The sequence below is a fragment of the Ascaphus truei genome, chromosome 1, assembly GCF_040206685.1.
Source record: "Ascaphus truei isolate aAscTru1 chromosome 1, aAscTru1.hap1, whole genome shotgun sequence".
Lineage (NCBI taxonomy): Eukaryota > Metazoa > Chordata > Amphibia > Anura > Ascaphidae > Ascaphus > Ascaphus truei.
In genome coordinates this window covers 131,690,349-131,713,742 of record NC_134483.1, presented here as the reverse complement: position 1 = coordinate 131,713,742, position 23,394 = coordinate 131,690,349, and the positions used below count along the sequence as shown (strand labels likewise).

The window sequence follows — 23,394 nt, the reverse complement described above, 5'->3', positions numbered from 1 at the left end:
CCCTGCTGTGTTAATCCTATGGGTCGTTAGTCAATGCAGAAATGCCTTAAACGTGCCTCAAACTAGCCCAGCACATACCCAGCACATACCCAGAATGTAACCCGGCTAGTTTACGGCAAATGTTAGAATAAACGTTGCCTCCACTATATATATATATATATATATATATATATATATATATAAATATATATATATATATATATATATATATATATATATCAAATATATATATAATCAAAAAATAAATAGATGATACCTTTCTGTGGCTAACGAAATGCTTTTATTTGTGCGAGCTTTCGAGATACACTGATCTCTTCTTCCGGCGATGTTACAATGAATGAAGCAAGCAAAAGCTATACTATAAACAGTGTCTATTGGAATGTTATCTGTGCTGGTCCTTCCCCCGGTGTGGATGTGTTTTATGGCTGGAGGTGTCAAAAGGTTCCTGAAAGCAAGTGATGAAAGAGTGTGTGTGTGTATCAGTGTGAATTAACATGAATGGAGAGCCCACAGTATGTACAGTGCTTTACAAAAGGTGTGTGTGGAGTGGGAGCGGATATACATGGTGTGGGTGGGTGTGGAAATGTGAGAGAGAGAGAGAGAGAGAAAGAGAGAGAGATATTTAGGCACTGTACCGTGTATTTGTGTCAATGGATGTAGCACTGAGCTCTGTCTGTGTTTCATGTTCTGTCTCTGGTTTTAAATATATATTGCCATGCTCAGTAACACTCCTCTTTGACACTTATGCATATATATATGTTGTGGTTATTTTGGGGGTTCAATATGAGCTTATAGAGGTCCTGTATGGATGGATGGTGTGCCTGAAAAAAGGTAAACAAAGATTTTTGAAGTCCAGCTCCTTTTGCGCCTGCCTTTAGCTGGCACTTTTTTCCGGCTGGCTTTTAAAGCACAATCCACTTAGCGCTGTTTAGAGAATTTGCGCGTGTGCGTTTTTTGCCTGATCGGGCGGATTTTGCTCGCAGGCCAGAAAACATCACTTTTAAGGCTGATATGCGCTGTTATCACTGCTTAGTGAATCGCACAGCAGGCTGTATTGGCCTTAAAAGCCACTTCGCGCTCTTAAAACGACTTATCACTGCTTAGTGCATAGCCCCCTGAGTGTTTTGTAGTCAAGTGCTGCTCAGCATTGACACTGTATGAGGATTGGACCTCAGCCCCGCCGCCATGACTCATTGGGTGGTGCCCTTCGCGCGTACGCCGCAATACTCCTGCTAACACCGGACCTAGGCTCCGTCCCAGCACCGCCTTCCGTGACGCAACGGAGGACACTCCTGTCTCCAATACACGGTGGCACCGCATTTCCAGAAGTAAACGAGGGGTTAATGTTGTCAATTACTCCTCACCTGCACTTACCCCTGCCCATGCCTATCAGTGGACTGAATATGTCTGAGGGGCGGTTCCCTTTCATTACCCTGCAGCTGTGTGCTGCCTTTACCATTGTCTGTCTGCCCTTTAAGTACTGAGAATAGAGTTCACTATGGAAGAAATTGGTTTGGCAATGGCTGGGGCACCAAGTCTTAGGAACTTAGATTACAGTAAATCAGGTCCCCATTTGGCAGCTTAGTTTTAATTTGAGGAGCACTTGTGTAATCTCCTCTTCAGATACGGGGTCAAATTGAAAGTTGTGAGCAGTGTTGGGAGAGGGTGGGGCTATAGGTGTACTCTCAGGATGAGGTTCACGTTTGTGGTTTGGGTTGCGTTTCACTAATAAGTTAGTAGCACACCCCACAAAGTAATCATTAAATCCATTTGCAATGTCAGTGGGATTTGTCAGAGTAATATCCTCCTTAGTGATATTACTTGGTTGCAGGTGGCTAGAAGGCTGAAATATATTGTTGATAACCTTCCAGAAGTTAGCTGTGTTTGATGTATTCCGGCAAAGATTGTCAGAGTAATATTGTGCTTTTGCATGCCTTGTTTGCCTTGTGCACATGTTCCGCAGGCATCTGTAGTTATTAAGATCCTTGGTATTGCCAGTTACTTTGTAGCTTTTCCACAAGGCATCCCTGAAATGGTAGAGCGCTATAATGTCAGATAGGTTCTTATAACAAACTTGATCAATAATCTATTGAATAAACACTCAAGATTTAGTAGATGCCACATAAGGGGGCTTGTCTCTAAGTGGGATTTATGGTTACTAGGGGAAGATATAGCCTGTAAGGCTGTTCTAGCCTGTTCACCACCACACTTATAGGAGGTACTTCTTAGAGTGTAATAAAAACAATAGTAGATCACAGTATGCAACATTGAAACTGAACTCCAAAAGTGGGAAGTACTAACTGATAGTTGAGATTCTTGACTCCAGGGCGTGCATCCAGCAACAGAAATTGTAGTTGTGTAATCCAAGGTGGAAAAAAGCGGTGCCCAGCATATAAAGGAAAAAGGGAGTACCGCACATCCAACATTTATTAAAAACAATTTATTTGGGGGAAGACATAGGAGGCATCAAAGTAGATGGGTATATGAAGCAACTGACACGTTTGGGGATAAGCTGCCCTTTGTCAAAGAGTATATTTGCCACTGGAACTATAAGTCACTGCTATTTTCATCAAGAAGATGGACTTGTAAAATGTGACAATAGATCTGTTTTTATTCATAAGGTTAACCGAACACAATGCAACATTGCACTACAAAAGCCCCATCTGATACATAATCAGAAATGCGTCATCCTGCATTTCACAACCTTTAATTCTAACAATGTAAGAGAAAAAGACATGTTGTTAGTGACAATGATTTCATTTATGAAACATCCATTTATGTAAACATCCAGTGTGCTCATTTACACAAGTATAATATCAAAGTTTGACTCACAGCTTCCGGTTTTTATGTTTTGCTATTACAGGTACTTTTATTTTTAATCATTAAGGGATGTTAACCATGAATGTGTTCCCTGCTTACCAGCGACCAAATACATGGCAATCCACTTTAGGATGGCTCTGTAGAAAAATAAGTATGACAGACATGGGTCTCAATGGCCTAATTGTTGCCCAGACAAGCTTTCTCATAAGAATCACCCAAGATCTTAACACAAAAGATGTATTTTATTAGATGCCATGTTTTCATTTAGAATTCAGACAAGTTTGTCACGAGGCTGTAATTTATATATTATTATACCTTTTAGTGTTCTTCTGTAATGCAGCGATAAATACAATGCTGCTGCTGCTACTGCTACAGTACATGTGAGCTGTCCTTGGTACTTGTTCTCTGTTGTCAATATAAACATTTAGGGCACTGGCCCTTCTTCTGTAAGGTGTGATAAGCACAGATGACGTGATAATTGCAGGAAAAGCCCCATTAAGATCAATGGTGTTGTTCAAGCAATAGCACATCATCTGTGATATCACATCTTACAGAATAATGGCCTCTGTTACCTAATTTGAGACATAAGGCCTGAAGCAACCACCCTCTTTGGTACTGTACTTAGTGCTACTGTACTTGCAGCTCCAGGGACCCCCCAGTTCCAGAGATACTTACATGTTTAGAAAATGGTATTACGTTTTGGTTTTAAAAGGGGGATTAAAGGGCCGTCCAACAAGAAGCCACAACCGATGGTGTTACGGCTTCCTATTAGCCCAATATTTGACATTCGTTTTGTCCCTGGGAGAGATATTTAAAGCCGGAAACTTCACGTGTAAGTATCTGGGTAACCTGGCAATAAACAGGACTGAAAATGGCACAGTTCAGCTCCAGTGGAGCCCCCACCCACCCCTAGTTCCCATCCTGTAGAAAAATGGGGGGTGAGGGGGCAGGGAGAAATGCTGCTTTAATGCATAGAGAAGGCAGATGCACTCCAGAATTCTGTACTATGTAAACAATTCAGCACTAAAGGTTGTTCTACAGACAATGCACAAAGACAAATATTTGTATTCCAGATCCTTCCTCTATAATCAGTAGAATACAATGTTCGAAAAAATATACACTGATCTAAAACCAAATAGATCACTGGAGGTGATCACGAAGTTGCTTCATGTTCCCCTAGCCTTGCAATTCTTCAAGGCGCAGGCTTAAAGTAGCATGTACAAATTTCAGATACACCATGAAAGCCTGCAAGGGTGAATCCTGCCTGATCTAAATTAGCGGTTACTAAATTGAATTGCCTGAACTTCTCTTCAGGATCTCCATTAAACCATAGAAGGAGGGTTAAATGGTGGTATAAAAAGACTAAAGGCCAGGCTGGCAATCTGTGTTAAATGAATCCCCGACCCTCCTTTTCGTAAGGGGCATATGTTAAACATGTCTGTTGTACCTTTTCCTATTCTAATTGTTGCCAGAAAGGCATGGATAGCTAGATCCCTCCTACGCATGATTAAGAGAATAAAAACAAAAAGGTTTGATAAAGAGAGAAAGGTGGGGCAAACTAGTTGAAAAGAGGAGACAGCAAAATAGATAAATAGAGAGATTATGAACAGAGAAGTGCTGTGACTACAAGAAATATATAAATTCCACTGTGTTAGACAGTAAGAGAAAGATAACAGTCATTGTCTTTTTTTCAAGTTTTGTAAAAGAACCATAGTGATAATAAACGGCATACGTAAAGGTTGCACAAGTACAGTAGGAATACAAATGTTTTGGCCGCAGGCCTAAAATACATTTTACGGCAGGAATTTATTGAGTACATCTACAGTATGTTTGCGGAGTTGTGGAAATGTTAAACTTCTGCCTTGTGAAGCTTACAATCTCATTTTTGTGCTTAAATCAACAAGACTTTTTCAGTCACTTTAAGATGACAATAGCATTACGACCCGGTTCACCTACTTCAAAGGCAACGATGGTACCACTAGAGAACTCTTTCTTCCGAATTGCAGCAACTTGTACAGTATATACATAGGGTTGTCAGGTAACTTCTCCAAAAAAAAAAAAAGGATCAAACCCCAAGGAAAAGAAACGGACTAGGTATTGAAAAATAGTTTATTCCATGCTAAAAGACACAAATTAAAAATGCAGAAAAAAAAAATCTCCTCCCATGCGTTTTATACCAAACAGGCGCTTTCTCAAGGAGAATTGTGTTTATCCCATTTTTTTCAAATTATACCCCGTTACATATAGATATACCAGAGACACTTTATAGTGCTCTTCCTGAAGCTTATACTGCTTCTTTTTCTATTTTGGCTTCTCCAAAAATACTGAACACAATGGTGAAAGGTACGATGCGCTCGAGACACACACACACGTTCGAGACATTTGAGATATAAACACACACCTTTCTTTCTGCTCCATGCTGTTTCCTCCTCTCCTTGGCCCCACCCTCAAGCTCGACACCTCCTTATTCACTGCATTAGGCCTGGGTCCCGCTGCAACCGACGGCGCACGCGTCTCTCACCAGACCCATGTTCCTCCCGAGCCTGCCCCAGTCCCCCTTCGCTGCAAGCCTCGCTGCGCACTGTGACGCGTCAGCCAGCAGGGGATACACAAGGATCGTGATCCCAAGCGGTGACGCGTCACGTGGTGCGGCAGGGAGCCAATGAGGGGGCAAGGGAGCGGAGGGAAGCTGTGAAGCTGTCTACAGCTATGGGAGGGAGGTCTGAGTGTGTGTGTGTGTATGTTGTTCTCCCCCCCTCCCTCCCTCCGGTGCCCGTCTTGCAGGCTGCGTGTGCTGGGGAGGTTGCGGCCAGCTCCTGCTGCTGTGCTTGTCTTCCCTGGGAGAAGAGGCAGCAGCAGATGGACGGGACGGGAGAGAGGGGAGGGGGGTACTGTGGCGGGGTCTCCAGATTCCGCTGCCCGGTCATGCCTGCATGCTCCTCAAAGACCGCATATAGCGGTGAAGTGCAGTGCCAGTGTACGTTGTGGCCCCGCCCCCTCATCATTTCCGCGCCCACACAGCCTGTTTTGGCCACGCCCCCTCGCGCCTCAGAACGCCGCCTGCAGACCGCGGTATAGCGCTCTGCACGCGCCGCCTGTTTTGCAGTGCGGGCGCGTGGTCTGAAGCAGCGGGGCCTTAGCCTTACACAGCAGCTGCCAATAAGGATAGAGGAAGCTGCCCAGTCCCCAGCAACAGCCCTCCTCGGGGAAATCCTGCTGCCCCCCCCCCAAGCCCATCAAGTCACTATGTGCAGAGAGGTAATACCAGACACATACATGCCCAGTATTACCTCCAATTTTTTTTACTGGACACAGTGTCCAAATACAGGATAGTTCGGTTCAATACTGGACACTTGCAACCTTATATATACAGTGGAATGATTAGCAGACATTTGCTTTTGATCAGTATACAAACAATTGCTATGCACTTTGTGTCCTTAATCTTAATGACCTGCAATGATTTTTGACCACCTATACATGTACAGTAACTGCACTATTGGTTATTAGTTTGCAGATTATAACTACAGATTTAAAAGAAATAGTAGCCATCTTCAAAGGCCTTGCTAAGGTCTTTGAGTAGAGCAATAATTCAAATGATTTAATCTATTTTGGAGCATATATTCAAGTATAAAAATACATATGGGCTCACTCCACCTATCGGAGAAACTCCCTAGCTTCTATTTATTAGGGCAATTCATTTATAAAAGTTCCCTCAACCCACTGCAAGGTCAATGGAAGGTTAACAGATAATCCTATTTTTTCTTCTAAACTTCATATGGTTTACAGAATATGATAGATTAATAAATAAAGAAATGAGAGGAAGTTCCTTAAAGCTGCAGTTCAGTCTATATCCTGCATGTGTGGTTTTTTTTTAATAAATCAGTTCTGTAGTAAGAAAAAATACTTTTAGCATTTTCTGTTTTAAAAAAACAACTTTGAAAGACCAATTTTCTTGTATTCTATTTCAACAAGCATGTTTGTTCCTATAGCAACCATTTACATTCCCCAGATCTAAAGATGTCGCCAAACTTCGCCGATCAATAGACGGAGAACAAATTGACCGGCAGCTATGCAGTTCTTTAGGTAAGTAGAGATTGCCCACATTAAACTATTGAAGTAAAAAAAAAAAAAACGGGAGCTTGAACTGCAGCTTTAAATGGAAATCCTGACAACGCCAAGTATTTATGCAGTATACCATCCATTTTTTTTTTTTAACTAAAGGAGTTATTCTATATCCGAGCTATTTTCAGACAAAATTCCCCACGTAAGTCAATGCCAGCAGTGTTCTGTGAATACACGAAGAAATTATCTTGACACGCAGCTATAAATATTATCAGGGTCATGCATCAATGCAAAAGTGGGACAATTTGAGGGCACAACAACTGAACCACATCTGTAAAGGAAAAATAAATGATATAAATCCTATTGATTTTAATTAGATTTTTTTTCCGATGATAGATATGGTTCCTGTATTTTTATTCCAGAATTGCACCACATTAGCCTTTATAAATAGACACCACAGTGACCCACTGCGCGTAAATAATCAGCTGTGTTCATCACAAAATCCTAGGACAATGACACATACTGTATAGACAAATTGTTGTCAGGCGCAGGAAGATAGAAAGTGAAAATGCCTAAACGTGTCCTTTTTGTCTCCTTTACCAGTTTCTGTGGACAAATGCAAACAGGCCACCTTTAACATTTTCAAATCAAGCATGAGTACTTACAAAAAAAACTATTTTAAACAGTTTATCCTGACAAGATCCGTGATCTCCGGACCTTTTACTTTTTGTGTGACACAAAAAAATACAAATAAAGCCGCAGGTACATCAATAGAAAGTCACAACGTCATCTGTGTGCAAAATCGAAACTCTATGGAAGACTGCACTGCTGACCATCGAATTGGTCAGGCAAGGTCATTGCGAAGGCTGTTATCTCAAGAGAATGGCGTTTCATCATGGATAAAAACAAGGGTTTTTTGTGGCACCAGTCTACTAAATTAATTAAAAGGGCAAATGTATATACAGTATATTTTAAAAACAACTATAAATTTGAAATATTTGCAATGAATTTAGTGGTCTTCATAATACTAATTACCTTTTTAATCCTATGTGAGCGTATAATGTCATCATTATTAGCACTATAGTATGAGAATTAATTTACTATTTTACGGGGCATTGTGGATCCTACTGTTTTTATTGTATTGTATGTTTTCATTTATATAGCGCCATTAATTTGCATAGCGCTTCACAGTAGTAATACACTTGACAATCATATAAATAACAAATAATACAAATAACAGGTCATGGGAATAAGTGCTTCAGACATAAAAGTAACATTTCGGAAGATGAGTCCCTGCTCCGAAGAGCTTACAGTCTAATTGGTAGGTAGGGAGAATGTACAGAGACAGTAGGAGGGCATTCTGGTAAGTGCGTCTGCAGGGGGCCAAGCTTTATGTATCAGGTGTATCGTGTTAGCCACGGAGCTACTCATATGCTTCTTTAAGCAGGTTTGTCTTAACGTGGGTCTTAAAAAGGTGGATAGAGGGGGTGCTAGTTGGGTATTGAGGGGAAGTGCATTCCAGAGGTGTGGAGCAGTCAGTGAGAAAGGTTTAGGAATTGCATCCCTTGCAATTCAATCACTCTGACAATGATCTTTTATGTAAAGCATTATACCATTAAAAAGGAAAAGAACCAAGGCTGGACCACAGAGGTTCGACCTAGGAGCAATGAGATGCACGTGGGACGTATGGCTTAAAAGCAAAGGGAAGTATGGTCTGTTAGCTTCCCTTTCCCAGCTCACTCCAATCTTTGGGAACCCCAATTTCCCACCAGGGTGTTCCCCAAGACAATTCGACCAATTCCAGAGTCGCAATATTAGGATGGTTGCCGATCTGCTGCAGAAGGAGGAGATCTTAACTTATCAGGGGCTAAAGGATAAATTCTTGATCCAGGGTCTCCACCTGTTCAAGTATTTACAAGTCTGCCACTTCCTATTATCATTATCCCCAACCTCCAAGTTCCCCCCGCTAACCAGATTTGAATCCTTATGCATTAAAAACACCTACCAAAGAGGTCTGATCTCCGAAATATATAAAGGACTGGAGCCGACATCTTGCCCACCGAATCACCGTTACATGCAAAAATGGTCGGAGGAATTGGGCCTCCTAATAGACCTGGAAGACTGGGAGGAGATTTGGGAGCAAGCCGCTAAAACATCAATTTGCACAACAATAAAAGAAAATATCTATAAAATTATATTTCAATGGTACCTGACCCCAGCTAGGCTGAGCCAGGTCTACCCCGGCACACTGGACCTGTGCTGGCAGGCATGTGGTCAAAAGGGGGACATGGCCCACATTTGGTTGTCATGTCCGGAGATTCAGAGGTACTGGACCATGATCCAGACGCTTATCTATGAGTTCACGGGGCTCCCCCTTCCCCTGGATCCTCTGACCCTGGTGCTGAGCAAACCCATTGAGGACCTCCCGCCGCCAATGTCTAGGCTGATCAAGGCCATGCTGACAGCGGCCAAATGCTCTATAGCGGCCGCCTGGAAACAGATTAAGGCCCCCTCGAGAACTACAGTAATTAGAAAAATAAATGAGGTCATGACTATGGAGAAGCTGACGGCTATGCTCCAAAAGAAGATGCCTCAGTTTTGGAACACTTGGGACCCCTGGTTAGAGAGATAAAACCCAAAAAGGCCAACCTTCTGAACCTTTAGCAGCCCCCTGACTCCAGGAGAGAATATCAAGGAAGCCTCTGGGCGAACCCCCCCCCCCCCCACCCATCCATCTCCCACTCCCCCCCCCCCCCCACTTGTTTGTCCCCTCCCCTTCTTCCCCCCCCTCCCTCTTTCTCTTTCCCCCTATAGAAAACGGGGAAATGTTATTGGTCACTACATGATTGTATTGAGTTGAAGTGTTATGGGCTCATGATATTTCTGTATGTACATTAATTTGTGAACGTGTCCAATAAAAAAATTGTTACAAAAAAAAAAGAGGAAAAGAACCCATGAGCACACTTTTTATTGGGTACGGTCTTAACTTTGAAATAGTTGTAGATATTAAGGTCCATATTAACTATTCCATAAGACACCATCCAGTGTGTTAAATGTACTATGTCTTTTGTATCTTCAACAGCGATATTAAAAAAAAGCTGTGTGTGCTGAGTGCACGCGCATAGTAAGTGAAACTTCTTTGACTTTTGTCACAGAAATTGTATTTGTAAGAATGATATATTTAATAAAAAATACAATTTCAGTGCCAAAACGCAAAGAAGTTTGACTTAGAACACGTGTTTTAGCTATTTGCACTTCTATATTTATAGTAACTGGGAATTCTGTGTGTGTGTGTGTGTGTGTGTGTGTGTGTGTGCGTGTGCGTCAGTCAGTGTGTGTGTGCGTCAGTCAGTGTGTGTGTGTGTGTGCGTCAGTCAGTGTGTGTGTGTGTGCCAGTCAGTGTGTGTGCGTCTGTCAGTGTCTTTGTGTGTGTGTGTGTGTGTCTGTCAGTCAGTGTGTCAGTGTGTGTGTGTCTGTGTGTGCGCGAGCGTGTGTGTGTGTGTGTGTGTCAGTCAGTGTATGTGTGTGTGTGCGTCAGTCAGTCAGTGTGTGCGTGCGTGCGTCAGTCAGTGTGTGTGTCAGTCAGTGTGTGTGTGTGTGTGTTAGTCAGTGTGTGTGTGTGTGTGTGTGTCAGTCAGTGTGTGTGTGTGTGTGTGTGTGTTAGTCAGTGTGTGTGTTAGTCAGTGTGTGTGTGTGTCAGTCAGTGTGTGTGTGTGTGTGTGTCTGTGTGTGTGTGTGTGTGTCAGTCTGTGTGTGTGTGTGTGTCAGTCTGTGTGTGTGTGTGTGTCAGTCTGTGTGTGTGTGTGTGTCAGTCTGTGTGTGTGTGTGTGTGTGTGTGTGTCAGTCTGTGTGTGTGTGTCAGTCTGTGTGTGTGTGTGTCAGTCTGTGTGTGTGTGTGTGTGTCAGTCAGTCAGTCAGTCAGTCTGTGTTTTAGTCAGTCAGTCAGTCAGTCTGTGTTTTAGTCAGTCAGTCAGTCTGTGTGTCAGTCAGTCAGTCAGTCTGTGTGTCAGTCAGTCAGTCAGTCTGTGTGTCAGTCAGACAGTCAGTCAGTCAGTCTGTGTTTTAGTCAGTCAGTCAGTCTGTGTGTCAGTGTGTGTCAGTCAGTCAGTCAGTCAGTCTGTGTGTCAGTCAGTCAGTTTGTGTGTCAGTCAGTCAGTCAGTCAGTCTGTGTGTCGTGTGTGTGTGTGTTTCAGTGTGTGTGTGTGTGTGTTTCAGTGTGTGTCCCCATGTTGCAGGCTGCAGATCAATGACAGGTGTCTGACATGTGCTCCCGAGCAGATCTCAGGCAATAGCTGTGAGGCGGGCAGGCTCCGCTGCTGAGTGAGGTGCACAGAGCGCTGTGTGTCAGTGTGAGTTACAGAACGGGCACAGACCGCACAGGCCAACACCGACCCCAGCACAGCCTCTCAGCACTGACACCATGCGGGGGGCTCCCGCTGCAGCTCACCTGTACCACGGCCTCTGCTGGCCGCTCGACCCGGCACTCACTGCCCTGCTCTCCATGTCAGGTACTGTGTGGTCTTTTACCTCTGTACCTCGCCCTCCCCATCAGCCTGCACCTCTCTCCTCACTCCCCCTGTCTCACTCCGTCAGCCGCGTGACTCCTCCCACCCCACCACCAAAGCGCCCGGTCCTCCAGTCACCGGTGGAAACAAGCTCCTCCCATGCGCGGCATTCCCCGCTCCCACTGATTAGTACCCGCATCTCAACGGGCTGCGGTCCGGCACCAGGTCTGCATGCCGTGGCGTTCGGTGTGGGGGAGCGTTAGGAGTGGCAGCGGCGATTACATGTGTGGGAAAGGCACCGCTGCCAGCCGCTTCTGCGCATGCGCATAGGTCCGCAGTCATCTCCATTAGCAATGCGCATGCGCGCCATTGCAGCGGACATATGGGGAGAATGGCGGCCGTTAGGAGCGGCGCCGGCGGCTATCGCCGCCGGCTGCCGCATATGTGATCAGCCGCGTGGGAAGAGCGACGCCCGTTAGGAGCGGCGCCGGCGGCTATCGCCACCGCCGCCGCCGCATGTCACAGCAGGTGTGTGGGGGGAGGGGGAGCCGTGACGTCACTTCCGTTTCATTTTCGTCTCCATCTCTCCCATTTTGCCCCATCAGAATAGGTGCCACTAAAGAAGTTTCACTTCAAAAAACTCTGCATTCCGGCTTTAGCACACAAAAGAAACGTTTCTTTTCTGAAGATATTACTTACATTCAGACACAGCAGATATATGGTGGTGACATCAAATAAATGTTTTTTCAAAGATATTGCATATAATTCATTCTCCTGAGTGGAAATCTTCTGTCTTATCTTTTCCCCTTCTGATATTATCCTGGCTACCTTATCTAACTAGTTGTCAATCTTTCATACAGGAAATATCCCTTAGTTAGTCCTTCTTACTCCTAACATTATGACCGAATATGATATTACTGTGTCTTACAGATCACTCCAATCCATTTAACATGTCTTACCTCCTTATGTATATATAAAAGGAACTACTCAGTTATCAGATTTGCTTGCATCAGCTTTACCATCAATTGTAGATAGCAACTACGTATCTCTCACTTGCTGGCCCTACCCTAGACATCCCAAAACAGCTGTAATCCCATTATGACTCTAACCTTTATCGCTTGACTTAAAAATACCTTCCATGTAACCAAATCTAGATTATTTTCCTGTCTGTATAATTAATGTATGGCATCTGTTCCTATATTCCATGGAAACCTAATGAATATACTTACAAAACAATAAATATGAATGAAAATCTTACACAGCGTCCATCTTAGAGCCTATTCACTTGCTTAAAATGTGTCCCTAAATGCTAAAGTATGGCCTATGTATTATGTTCCAGAAAAGTCTGCCCTTGCCCCTTACGTCGACCAAACGTACATTTTTCTGTCTGCACGCATTCTATGTGTAATGTAAGGAACTTGTTTCTTTGTTTTACACATGCTGCCAGCTGTAAGTCAAAGAGGTTTGTGCCACATGGCACATTTTTATTTTTTTACTCAAATGATAGAGAAATATTGCAAGACATGAAAAAAAGAGACAGATCTCATTATAATATATACATTACTTGGCCCTAGACCCATCGCACCATTCCCCATATCAATCGTTAAAGCAAGTGAAGCAAACCAGGTGGCAAAATATTTGACATAGTGACACTAACATACAGTATTGTTCAAACTGTCTCTGTTGTTATCTTCAGTTTAACAGGAACCCCAACATTATCTTCACAACCATTAACAACACAGTTATCTTGATGCACAAATGTTGTCCTAGCTATGTAGAATTCCCCAAGGCAGTATAACTATTTTAAATCAAGTTGAATGAATTTAAACATACATGTGTTAGGAAATATGTTCATGCTTTAACATAAAATCGATTTCCACAACTACCATTAGGCTTAGGGATGGTATTAATTTGCATTAGGTACCGTTTCAATTGTCAATAAGAATATAAACACCCAGTACATGCAATAATACAAGAACATTTTAAAGTTGTTGTACAAGGTCACAGACATACTGCATTACTGCAATGTTGTACTGCATTAGGTCAATATAAAAATTGTAAATACAAAAAAAGTAGTCTTATAAGAGAACTGCATTGAACGTAAAGAAGGAAAATGCTATTTTAATCCCATAACAAAGGAATCCTGTTTGCAAAACAAATAAGCAGGGCAATATATGAAACATTTATTTTTCTGTTTAACACCAGAACTTAAAACAATGGTGTTTCTCAAACCTAACCTGCTGGGCGTCTTCCTAATGCTAGATATTCTGGAGCCACAGGGTATATGCTGGATAGAAGTATGGCCAGGTCACTGAACTCATCCCTCTTTAAAAGCACCACAAGTCCTTTAGTATTTGCTTAGCTTTATTGAAGGAGTCACATAAATGAACAGTACTTGCAGACGTGGTAGTGTGGGTAGAGAGTGCTTCTCTAAATGGAGGTGCTTGTAGTAAAGAGAAGGTCAAAACAAATAGCTTTGCCAGGGGAGGTAAGATTAGTGTACTCACTCAGCCTGCATGGGATGAAAAGGAAGTATGTCACAATTGTCACACAGGAATAGCCTGAGGACCACACTACCTGTGAATACAGACAGGGGAGTATGGAAAAGTCCATTTTAACTTGGAGGACTGGAGATGTTGTCAGGGGCAACCAGCTACTAGCAGACTGGAGAGGGGAAAGTATCATACATGTATCAATTCCCACATGCACTGGGAGTTACAGATGCGGGGAAAGCATACAACCAAATATAAAGGGCTAGCAGTTAGAGATGCAAAGGGAAGGGGGGGCAGAAATGAACAATCATGTCCCAGGACACGGCAGTGGATATTCACAGTTGAGTGCAAATAGCCGTACGGCTATTTGCACTCAACTTAACTGAGTGCGAATAGCCGAGCTGTTATGAACACTGTAATGTCAATAGGTTTCTATGTCTTTATTCACTAGAAAAACATCAGAAAGTCTTATAGCTCAGTGGTTATGCTCCAGGCCATTAGCAGAGTGGACCAGGGTTTGATTCCTGGCTGGGGTGTTTATTTTTTTCCATTTTATTTTCTACTGAGTGCGAATAGCCGTGCGGCTATTTGCACTCAACTGTGAATATCCACTGCCGCAGGACACTAGATGTGGGCTCATTTTTGAGTTTCTTCAAATGTCAATGTGTGCCATACAGTATTCACAGGTAAGGATTACTGCACCACAGCTCGGAAAATCAGGATAACCATGGATGTCCATAAGGAGCCATCTAATGTTACTGCTCTTGAAAACTCAGTACAAACCCGAATGCACAGGCACCAAAAATGTGATTGCAAGCCAGAGAGGGTGGGAGTTGTGCCTAGCACCACAGGGCCTTAGGAGTGCTTTCCCATATCACACCTTCCAGCACATTAAGAAAATATGCCCCCCTCCCCCCCCCCCATGTTATAGCACAGTTTCAGATCCACTAAAGCCCATTGCATCTACATGCCAGCAAAAAACATTATTGTTATTTATCCAGAAATCAACACTTGAGAACCCCAGATTGAGTAGAAAGCAGAAAAATGAGTAAGAGCAACAATACTTTTTTTTTCTCCATAGATTTGGACTACGCGAGAAAAGTTATCAGTGTGTATAAAATTACAGAGGCTTATCTGATTTAAGGGGCTATTATCACAGTCTTTATACTGATAAACCAATAATGACCAAATGTTGGCACAGAAAAAGGCTGAAACAAGCGTTTGATAAATCAAGCATTGTCGCATGTAATTTACACCCATGTTACCAAGTTCAGCTAAACAAGTAAACGCAGAAGTTATGTAACTACGAAAAGCACTGTATATGTTTTGATACCTTTGGTACAGTAGTTGGATATACAGCATGTATAAATGATAATACGATCAATGTGTTTAGTAATGTACATGCAAAGTTCTATACACTTACTTATAACAAAGCTGAGGATTTAACAATTAGATATTATTTCATCTATTAACACCATGTTGCAGAATATAGTTTAAAAAAAACGCTTTTGACCGTTGATTTCTTTATATGACATCCTTTGGTTGCTAGGGGAGACCGTTTCCTATTTCTGTCTTCCAAAGACTCACCCACGCTGAGGCAGGATTTATCAATGCTAAATATAATTAACATGATTACCTCAATTCAAGGGCAAAGGTTACAACACAGGAGCCAAACATAGGAAGCTGTACGGATAAAGCAAATTAAAAAAACAAAATTCAGCCCCGACTCGGTGTAATTTAATGTGTCACATAGTATAGCAGTAGATTTATATCTCGGTTTGTATTGTTGTTACCAGGCAAAAAAAAATAAAAAATAAAAAAACTGCAATATCACGTCCATCACATCACTGCAGAAGATGTGAAGCGCTATCCAATCCAGCAACCTGTTTAATAATGCAGCTGTTATCAGATAGCTCTGCATGGAGCTTTGGCTGCAGACCTAACAGAAAACGAGCTGAGGAGGTCACCTCTGTGGGAACATCCCCATCGCAAACCTTCACTGCAGATAAACTGCAACCCCCGAATACAAATACAACATTTGGTTTCCAACAGTCACCGAAGATCACGGTTTAGCAGCATCTAGTAATCCCCCTCTGTGCAGCAGCTATCTACTAATCTCCATTTTATCAACCTTTGCTGTTTTACACGCAGCTGCAGCCAGAGTTACTGTGGATTCCTCCCGACTGAGATGGCTACAGCGAAAACACCACCTATCGTAACATAGCTCAAATGATGAAAAGACTTTCCATTGCATTCAGTGGTAATGTTGGCACAGTACATCACAATACATATCACAACGTATGTCTACATAGCATGTCTTACTTAAGACCAAAATGTAAAATGCCACTAATAAATTGCGAGCCAATTTGAGTGGCGCTCCGGGTTTTTGTATTTGTTTTCCATTTCCCTAGCAGCATACTCCATAAAGATATTGAATGATATAGTGTTACTGATATATTCTGGTATAGGGGTAGGTCTGAGGTCGCTTAATTCGGTTTTGCTTCTGTTTTGATACCAAGCCAAAGCAGCCGATCGCACAGGGCTACATCTGGAAATGGAGACGCTTTCTTTGGTAACCTTTGCCATGCAATGCATTGTTGGTCATTTCTGGCAAGCAAACAGTTAATGTTTGGGCATATATGCTTTTGAAAGAAAAAAAAAGAAGCGGCAGGTAATATCTAACTAAATAAAATATATTCCCTACAAATGTAGCAATGCTTTTCATATCCCTATGGTGCTGAAAGGGTTAACTCACATGTAAAATTAATTCTGGGACAGCACAAGGTAAAAACGAATGAAATGACATCTAAGCCCAACTACTGTATGTCTAAAATACAATTAAAATGAGGATCAGATGACTCCCTTGGCAATACACAGAGGTTGTCCTACTTCTGCACTAGAAGTCAGCTCAGGCAGTTACAGTACTGTAAAAACAACATTACACTTCCCTTGTGAACACCCCACTAAACCATACACAGAAGCCAGCCGAGGCAAAGTGTACAGTACTGTATATTCCAAATCACAGGCAATGCCTCTTAAAACCGCAGGCTACAACAAATTACCAATAGGATGCTAAAAATAACCTTGTGATTGCCAAGTTAACCTTGTCTGTACCAGGAAGAAATGCCTTCCTTGCATAGCTGTACAGATCATAACAGCTCAGTGGCAGGGCTAATGAAGACTATACTTGTTCTTCCACAACCTACATAGCATTTTCATCACACTGACCATCTATCCATCCCAAAAGGACACTGCAAACAAAACAAAAAAAACGAAATCAGATGTATATCAGGAAAACTTAATGATAAGCAGCAGCTCCTCTGCAAGAGGGGAGAATAGGACCCCTGGTGATCAGTATAGCAAGATGAATCGGTTACCTGAGTGGCTTTATGGAACTGTTTTTTCAGCCCTGCTACAGACATGGTGTAAAATGGCCAAGCAGCTGGATACAGTGATGCAGAAGCCGGTGGTGCTTATCCTGTGTGGGATCAGAGGTACAGATGGCTGGTAGCTGCCTGTTAAGCTGAAGGACTGCAGGGGAATTTCTCCTCTCTCTGCCTCCTGCTCTCAGATCGTTTTAATCCTGAGATTGTGTTATCAGATGCATGCCTTAATGCAGGGACACCCTGACGTCAGGGCACAGGAAACCCAGCCTATTAAGGGGGAAGGCAGCCCTTTCCAACACTGTGCTTCTTCATCTCCTCATCTATCCCTGTGACAGGTCTTGCTCAGCAGAACCACAGCTGCAATAAAGCCCTTTTTTCAATCGTGCAATACAGATTTAAATTATTTAAACCAAAGTTTGAAACTAGCAGGGCAGTTAAAACTGTTAAAAAAAAAAAACGGAAGTGCCCTAAGAAGTAGTGGGGGAGAAAACCCAAAATACACATACATACATACAGTACATACATACACACACGACATTAGTAATATTTATGGCCTGGAGTGAGAGGGACATGGGTGACACAGACCAAGCTGCCAGGACCGGCAGGCTTGAGGCCTCCCTCCGTGGAGTGAGAGTGTGCACCCCATACCTCCTACCCTGCCTAGAGGGTAGGGGAAGAGCTTGACCCACTCTTGGTGCCCTAGGTCGGGAGTGAGGTCAGGGACATCCTGAGGGAAGACAGCCTGCAGTGTAACCTGTCTACTGAGAAGAGAAGAGACCAATAAAGATCTTGCACTTCTATCTATACTCCTGCCTGAGAGTGAAGTGTATCGGGAGGAGGGGAAGGAGAACTCTCTTGTAGGTACTTCACCCCATACAGCTGGGGGTTGCAGGAAATGGATGCGCTGCACCAGTAGAAGAGATGGAGGCACAACCCCAGAAGCCTGTCCTGTTCTCCCCCACGCCATCGCGGGAGACTCAGGGCCTCCTATTTGAGATCGGGGGGGGGGTGCGGGGGGAGTGAGGGATATATATATATATCCCTCTTTCCCCCTAGTGTAAAGAGTCTACTTGTGCTGGCATTACTTGTTGGCTCACGGAGGTCCCAAGCCTCCGCCACGGGGAGCCCGGGGTGATATAGCAACAACAATCTCGGTGCAGCGCCTCCACCTGAGAGGGATCACAACGTAGTGGGAGGAGCCCCTCAGAGGAACCCAAAGATACTCATACACACACTCTGTATAATATAACAATAACCTTTACTTAGGACTATATAAACAGTAATGAGAATAACAATGCTACTGGTTACAGCTACCCACCAAGCCTCACATGGCCGTATCCCACCACCGTGTAACCAACACCGTGTCCACAGTACCTGACGGGGCCCTCGGGCACCCAACCACACTGGTGTCCACAAGAATATAACCCCCACCCTCATATGTGGTCAGCGCTGCCACTATGGCGTGTGTTAATTGGTTGGTGCACTTAGTGAAGTAGGTACCTGCCGGGTGCTTCAGCACCCGAGCGCGCCGACTGGTAGTTGTACAGGATCCGATGATCCAGCAATGGTGTCTCTCTCTGCAGTGAGTCCGCCTTCGCGTGGGTGGTATCCAGCTGGAGTGTCCCACATACAGACAGTCTCTATTCCTTGCAGGGTGATCTGGTCCCAGACCACAATCTTCAGGGTTGCGCAGCATTGCAGCTGTGTCCCTGAACTCAAGCAGCTAAAGGGGCAGTGTCCCTACCTGGGCCTATCCCTGTAGCAACCACAATCTTGATATGGGAGTCGGGGTCTAGCTGGGGCCTATCGGGGGGTCTCTGGCCTAGTGCAGTGGCCACAAACACCCTGCACATACAACCTCCCCTATCTGCATCCCTGCTCCGACTGATGCGCGAGGTCTGAGCGCGCCAACTGTCTCTCACTTGCAGCTGGAGATCCTCGCAGTCCTATTGGTTGTGTGCAGTTGTGTGTGCATGCCCCTATGCAGTAAGGGGCTTGTAGTCCTCGCGGAGCCTATCCCTATCAGCCGCCGCGTGCACCTAGCATGAGCGAAATGTAATGGCCGCCGCAACTCTTTCTGCGCATGCGCGAACCGCTGCGCGTGCACAACCAACATGGCGGCGCCCTGCAGAGGGAGCCGCTGGCGAGCCTGTCACCACACGCAACATCCCCCCACGGCAGCGGAGGTAAGGGGGGGGGGAAACAGGAAGACCGGGGAGCTAGAGGGGACCTGGATATATATATACAGTGTTCGACAAACCTATACATTTGCACGCCCCGGGCAAGTGGATTTAACATTGTGGCGAGCTCCTATTGGCCCAAGCAGCAGACGTGTGGTACTAGGTGGCGAGTATATTTTTTTGTTCGGCGAGTAGATTTTTTGGTGATTTGTCGACCACTGTGTATATATATATATACTGTAGTGACCACAGTTATTCTAACACAAACCAGTGGCAATCCCCAAAAAGACTCAGGTACACGCTGGATACTTGTCTTAAACTTGCCTTAAACTAGACCCAGCATTTCTGCATTGATTAATGGCCCATCAGATTAACAGCGGGGGTCCCAGTCAGTCCCATTCAAACTGAATGGGACTGCCAGGGACCCCTGCTGTGTTAATCCTATGGGTCATTAGTCAATGCAGAAATGTCTTAAACTTGCCTTCAACTAGCCAGGTTACACCCAGCACATAGGTGGGGGAGTTTGAGCTTGCTGGGTATCTGTGTTAACCTATGTCTCTTTGGAGGCTGTGGCACCTCCCCCCAGAGCTCACTCCTCCTCCTTCACCCTTTTAACTTGGAAGGTCATTTCACTTGCTGCAGGAACAAGACCCATTATGGTTTCCCCTCTCACAGAGGTAAAAGGAAAGGTTTCACAGTGTAGTGTAGGACCTGCATTATTTTGGTTATACCTTGACGTTGGTATGCAGGCTTATGACGCCTTTGGCCAAAGGGTTAACTAAATAACCAATTATTATTATTGAAGTATTTTACTTTATATGTTTTGTCAATTGGATGCAGCATTGGGCACCCCCTGTCTCTTGTTATACACCCAGCACATACCCAGAATGTAACCGGGCTAGTTTAAGCATGCTTTAGAATACTCGTGGTCTCGTCTGTATATATGTGTGTGTAGCACACTTCCCCCTCCCCCTATGAAAGATGTGGCGGCTACGGTGTGTGTGGTGCGTTACCTGTTGCTCACGTGCTGGGAGCCTGTGGTGTACCTGATTCATCGGGTGACTGTGCCTCCACCTGCAAGGGATCCAAACGGGGTGGGATAATCCTTTTACAGGAACACATTCAATAATACACACACCCAAGTATATACTAACAACCTTTACTGAACACAATAATATCGGTACACTGTACCACACATTAACATAGGCCCCAATCTGATACCACCAGTGAGTGTCCCTTAAGTACATTGAGTGCCAGGCACCAATACCCTGATGTCCCTTTTTCCCCATGTCAAGGCCCACCCAATGTGTTCGAGATAGCACTATCCCTTGGAATGTTAGTGCACTTAGTTGGGTACCTGCCCAGGGCTCCAGCACTCGGGTATTGCAGAAGAACAAAGTGTATCCATCTGATCCAACGTTGTCATCCACGATGGGATCCGCCTCCGCGTGGGGTGAATTCCGGGTGGATAATATCACCTTACCGTCTTTACCAGGTAGCTGGTCTGGTTCCAGAACACAGGCCGCAGTCACCCCGTGCCGTCTCACCGGTGCTGTACTTGACAGTAGGCAGCTACTGGGGAAAGCCAGCCATCGGTTTCCGGCGGCATCCAGTTTGGCGGAAGTCAATATGTACGTCAACGGATTGTTGTCCGTACGCACTTCGAAGGTAACTCCATACAGATAGTCATGCAGTTTATCCATGATTGCCCACTTGAGAGCGAGGAATTCCAACTTTTGGACGGGATAATTCTGCTCGCTGGGGGTTAGACTGTGGCTGACGTAGGCCACTGGTCGGAGGCCAGCCTGGTACTTCTGGTGTTAGATTGCACCTAGACCATTGAGGCTCGCATCCACATGAAGGATGTAGGGCTGCTCGGGATCGGCATAAGATAGAACGGGTGCCTCCGTTAGACTTTTCTTCAGGCCAATGAATGCTTTTTCACAGGTGTCTGTCCGCTTGTCGAACGACAATTGCGCGGAGATGGCCTTCCGCCCTGTCTCCTCGGGGTATATCTTGAGAAGATTGTTAAGGACCTCTGCTTTGCTGGAATACCTCTCCATGAAGCGGCGGTAGTATCCGTAGAATCCTAGAAAGGAACCTAGCTCCATAATGTTTTCGGGTCTTGGGCAGTTCCCCACATATTCAACTTTGGTGGGGTCGGTAGCTATCCCATCTGTGGATACTATGTGTCCCACCTAGCTCCATAATGTTTTCGGGTCTTGGGCAGTTCCCCACGTATTCAACTTTGGTGGGGTCGGTAGCTATCCCATCTGTGGATACTATGTGTCCCACGTAGGTCACGGAAGTGCAGCAGAATCGACATTTGTCCAAGGATAGCTTCAAACCTTCTTGACCCAACCGATCCAGCGCTTTCAGTAGCCGTTCCTCGTGTTACTCCAAAGCCTTTACAGACAACTATTCATCCTAATGGCAGTGCAAGGGATACGGGGTCATCCCTTAAGGTTGGAGGAAAGGAGATTTCACCAGAAACAAAGGAAAGTGTTCTTTACCGTAAGGGCAGTTAAAATGTGGAATTCATTACCCATGGAGGCTGTGATGGCAGATACAATAGATTTATTCAAAAAAAGGTTGGACATGTTTTTATAAAGGAAAGGTATACAGGGATATACCAAATAAGTAAACATGGGAAGCTTGTTGATCCAGGGAGTAATCCTATTGCCAATTCTTGTTGTCAGGAAGGAATATATTTTTCCCCTTATGAGATATCATTGGATATATGTCACTAGGGTTTTTTGTTTGCCGTCCTCTGGATCAATAAGTAAGTATAGATGTAGGATAAAGTATCTGTTGCCTAAATTTAGCATAGGTTGAACTTGATGGACGCATGTCTTTTTTCAACCTCATCTACTATGTTGCTAATAGCCACTCCCCAGTATGTCTTGTGACCAGTGATATAACCATAGGGAGATGGAAGGGTATGACTAGCTCCACACAATGTTCTTGGTGCAGGTCCCATGGAATTCTGTAGAAGGCCACACCACATGGCGCCACAATGTCATGTGATGTCAAGTTGACATAGCAAGGCGCACCATTTGATGTCGCAGAGCCATGCTGTCTGGACCTTGCAGGGGGAGATGCCGGCGCCGCTGCTGATGGTAAGAGAAGTAAATATATAAATAAAATAAATAAATAAATGTAAAAATGTCATTGCAAAATGTCTCCGGGTTAGCCTTCAATAGAAGGTGGCAATTGAATAAAATAATTATATATAGAACTCAGTGAAGCCAATTGGAGGGACTGTATAGTACAGTACCAAGAACACCAAATTAAATGCTCATTCCATTGACACGGGACACTGAAGCTCAGGTTATCATTCTACCTGAAAATGAAGAGATTGAAAACAAAGCCAAATTGACTTATTCTGGATCAAAAATATCAGTGAAGGAAAGCTGTATTGTGAGCATTATTTATACAAAAAACACCATATAAAAGCTTCAATTTATTGTGGTAGCTAAGGATAATACTTCTGTTTTAAGCCTGGGCTGCCTGTTAGAAACGCAATTTTATAAAGCGGATACTCTCAGTACAAGAGTGCACTGAACCTAACTATGAGGCACCCATTTTGGAATTCCAAGACTTGTTTCAAGGGCTGGCAGTCTTACCAGGTGAGAGCACAATTCAGATAAACAAGCAAATTCTGCCAGTCGTACATCAATGTCAAAAAGTGCTGTTTGCTCTACGTGATAAACTGAAGGCATAGAAGTACTACAAGTGATGCAAAAAATTGAGGAATTGACGGATTGAGTGAGCTCTCTATTTTTACTGGAAAAAAGCAATGTTCAGTTATGATTATGCTTACATCCTATAGCTCTTAACAAAGCTTTAAAAAGGGAACACTTCAAATTGGCAACGAGAGAAAAGAATTTTGGCTTTGTTTTCAAATATACCGTTTTTCAGAAAATTAGATGTTTTTTATGGATTTTGC

At 43.9% G+C, this 23,394-nt stretch overlaps 1 protein-coding gene across 4 annotated transcripts in view; it reads right to left on the bottom strand.

The window, feature by feature from the left end:
- SH3GL2 (SH3 domain containing GRB2 like 2, endophilin A1) overlaps window positions 1-17,533 on the bottom strand; it is a 263,901-nt gene extending 246,368 nt beyond the window's left edge. For 2 of the 4 annotated variants that reach the window (XM_075594915.1, XM_075594886.1), the window contains exon 1: window positions 17,257-17,533. Coding sequence is in view for 1 of the 4 variants with exons in the window: in XM_075594886.1 (XP_075451001.1) it covers window positions 17,257-17,301 (45 nt within the window). In the remaining 3 variants the exon portion in view is untranslated. The remainder of the gene's footprint in view (window positions 1-17,256) is intronic. The other 2 variants (XM_075594894.1, XM_075594902.1) reach the window with 1 other exon arrangement.
- Between the last annotated feature and the right edge of the window lie 5,861 nt (window positions 17,534-23,394).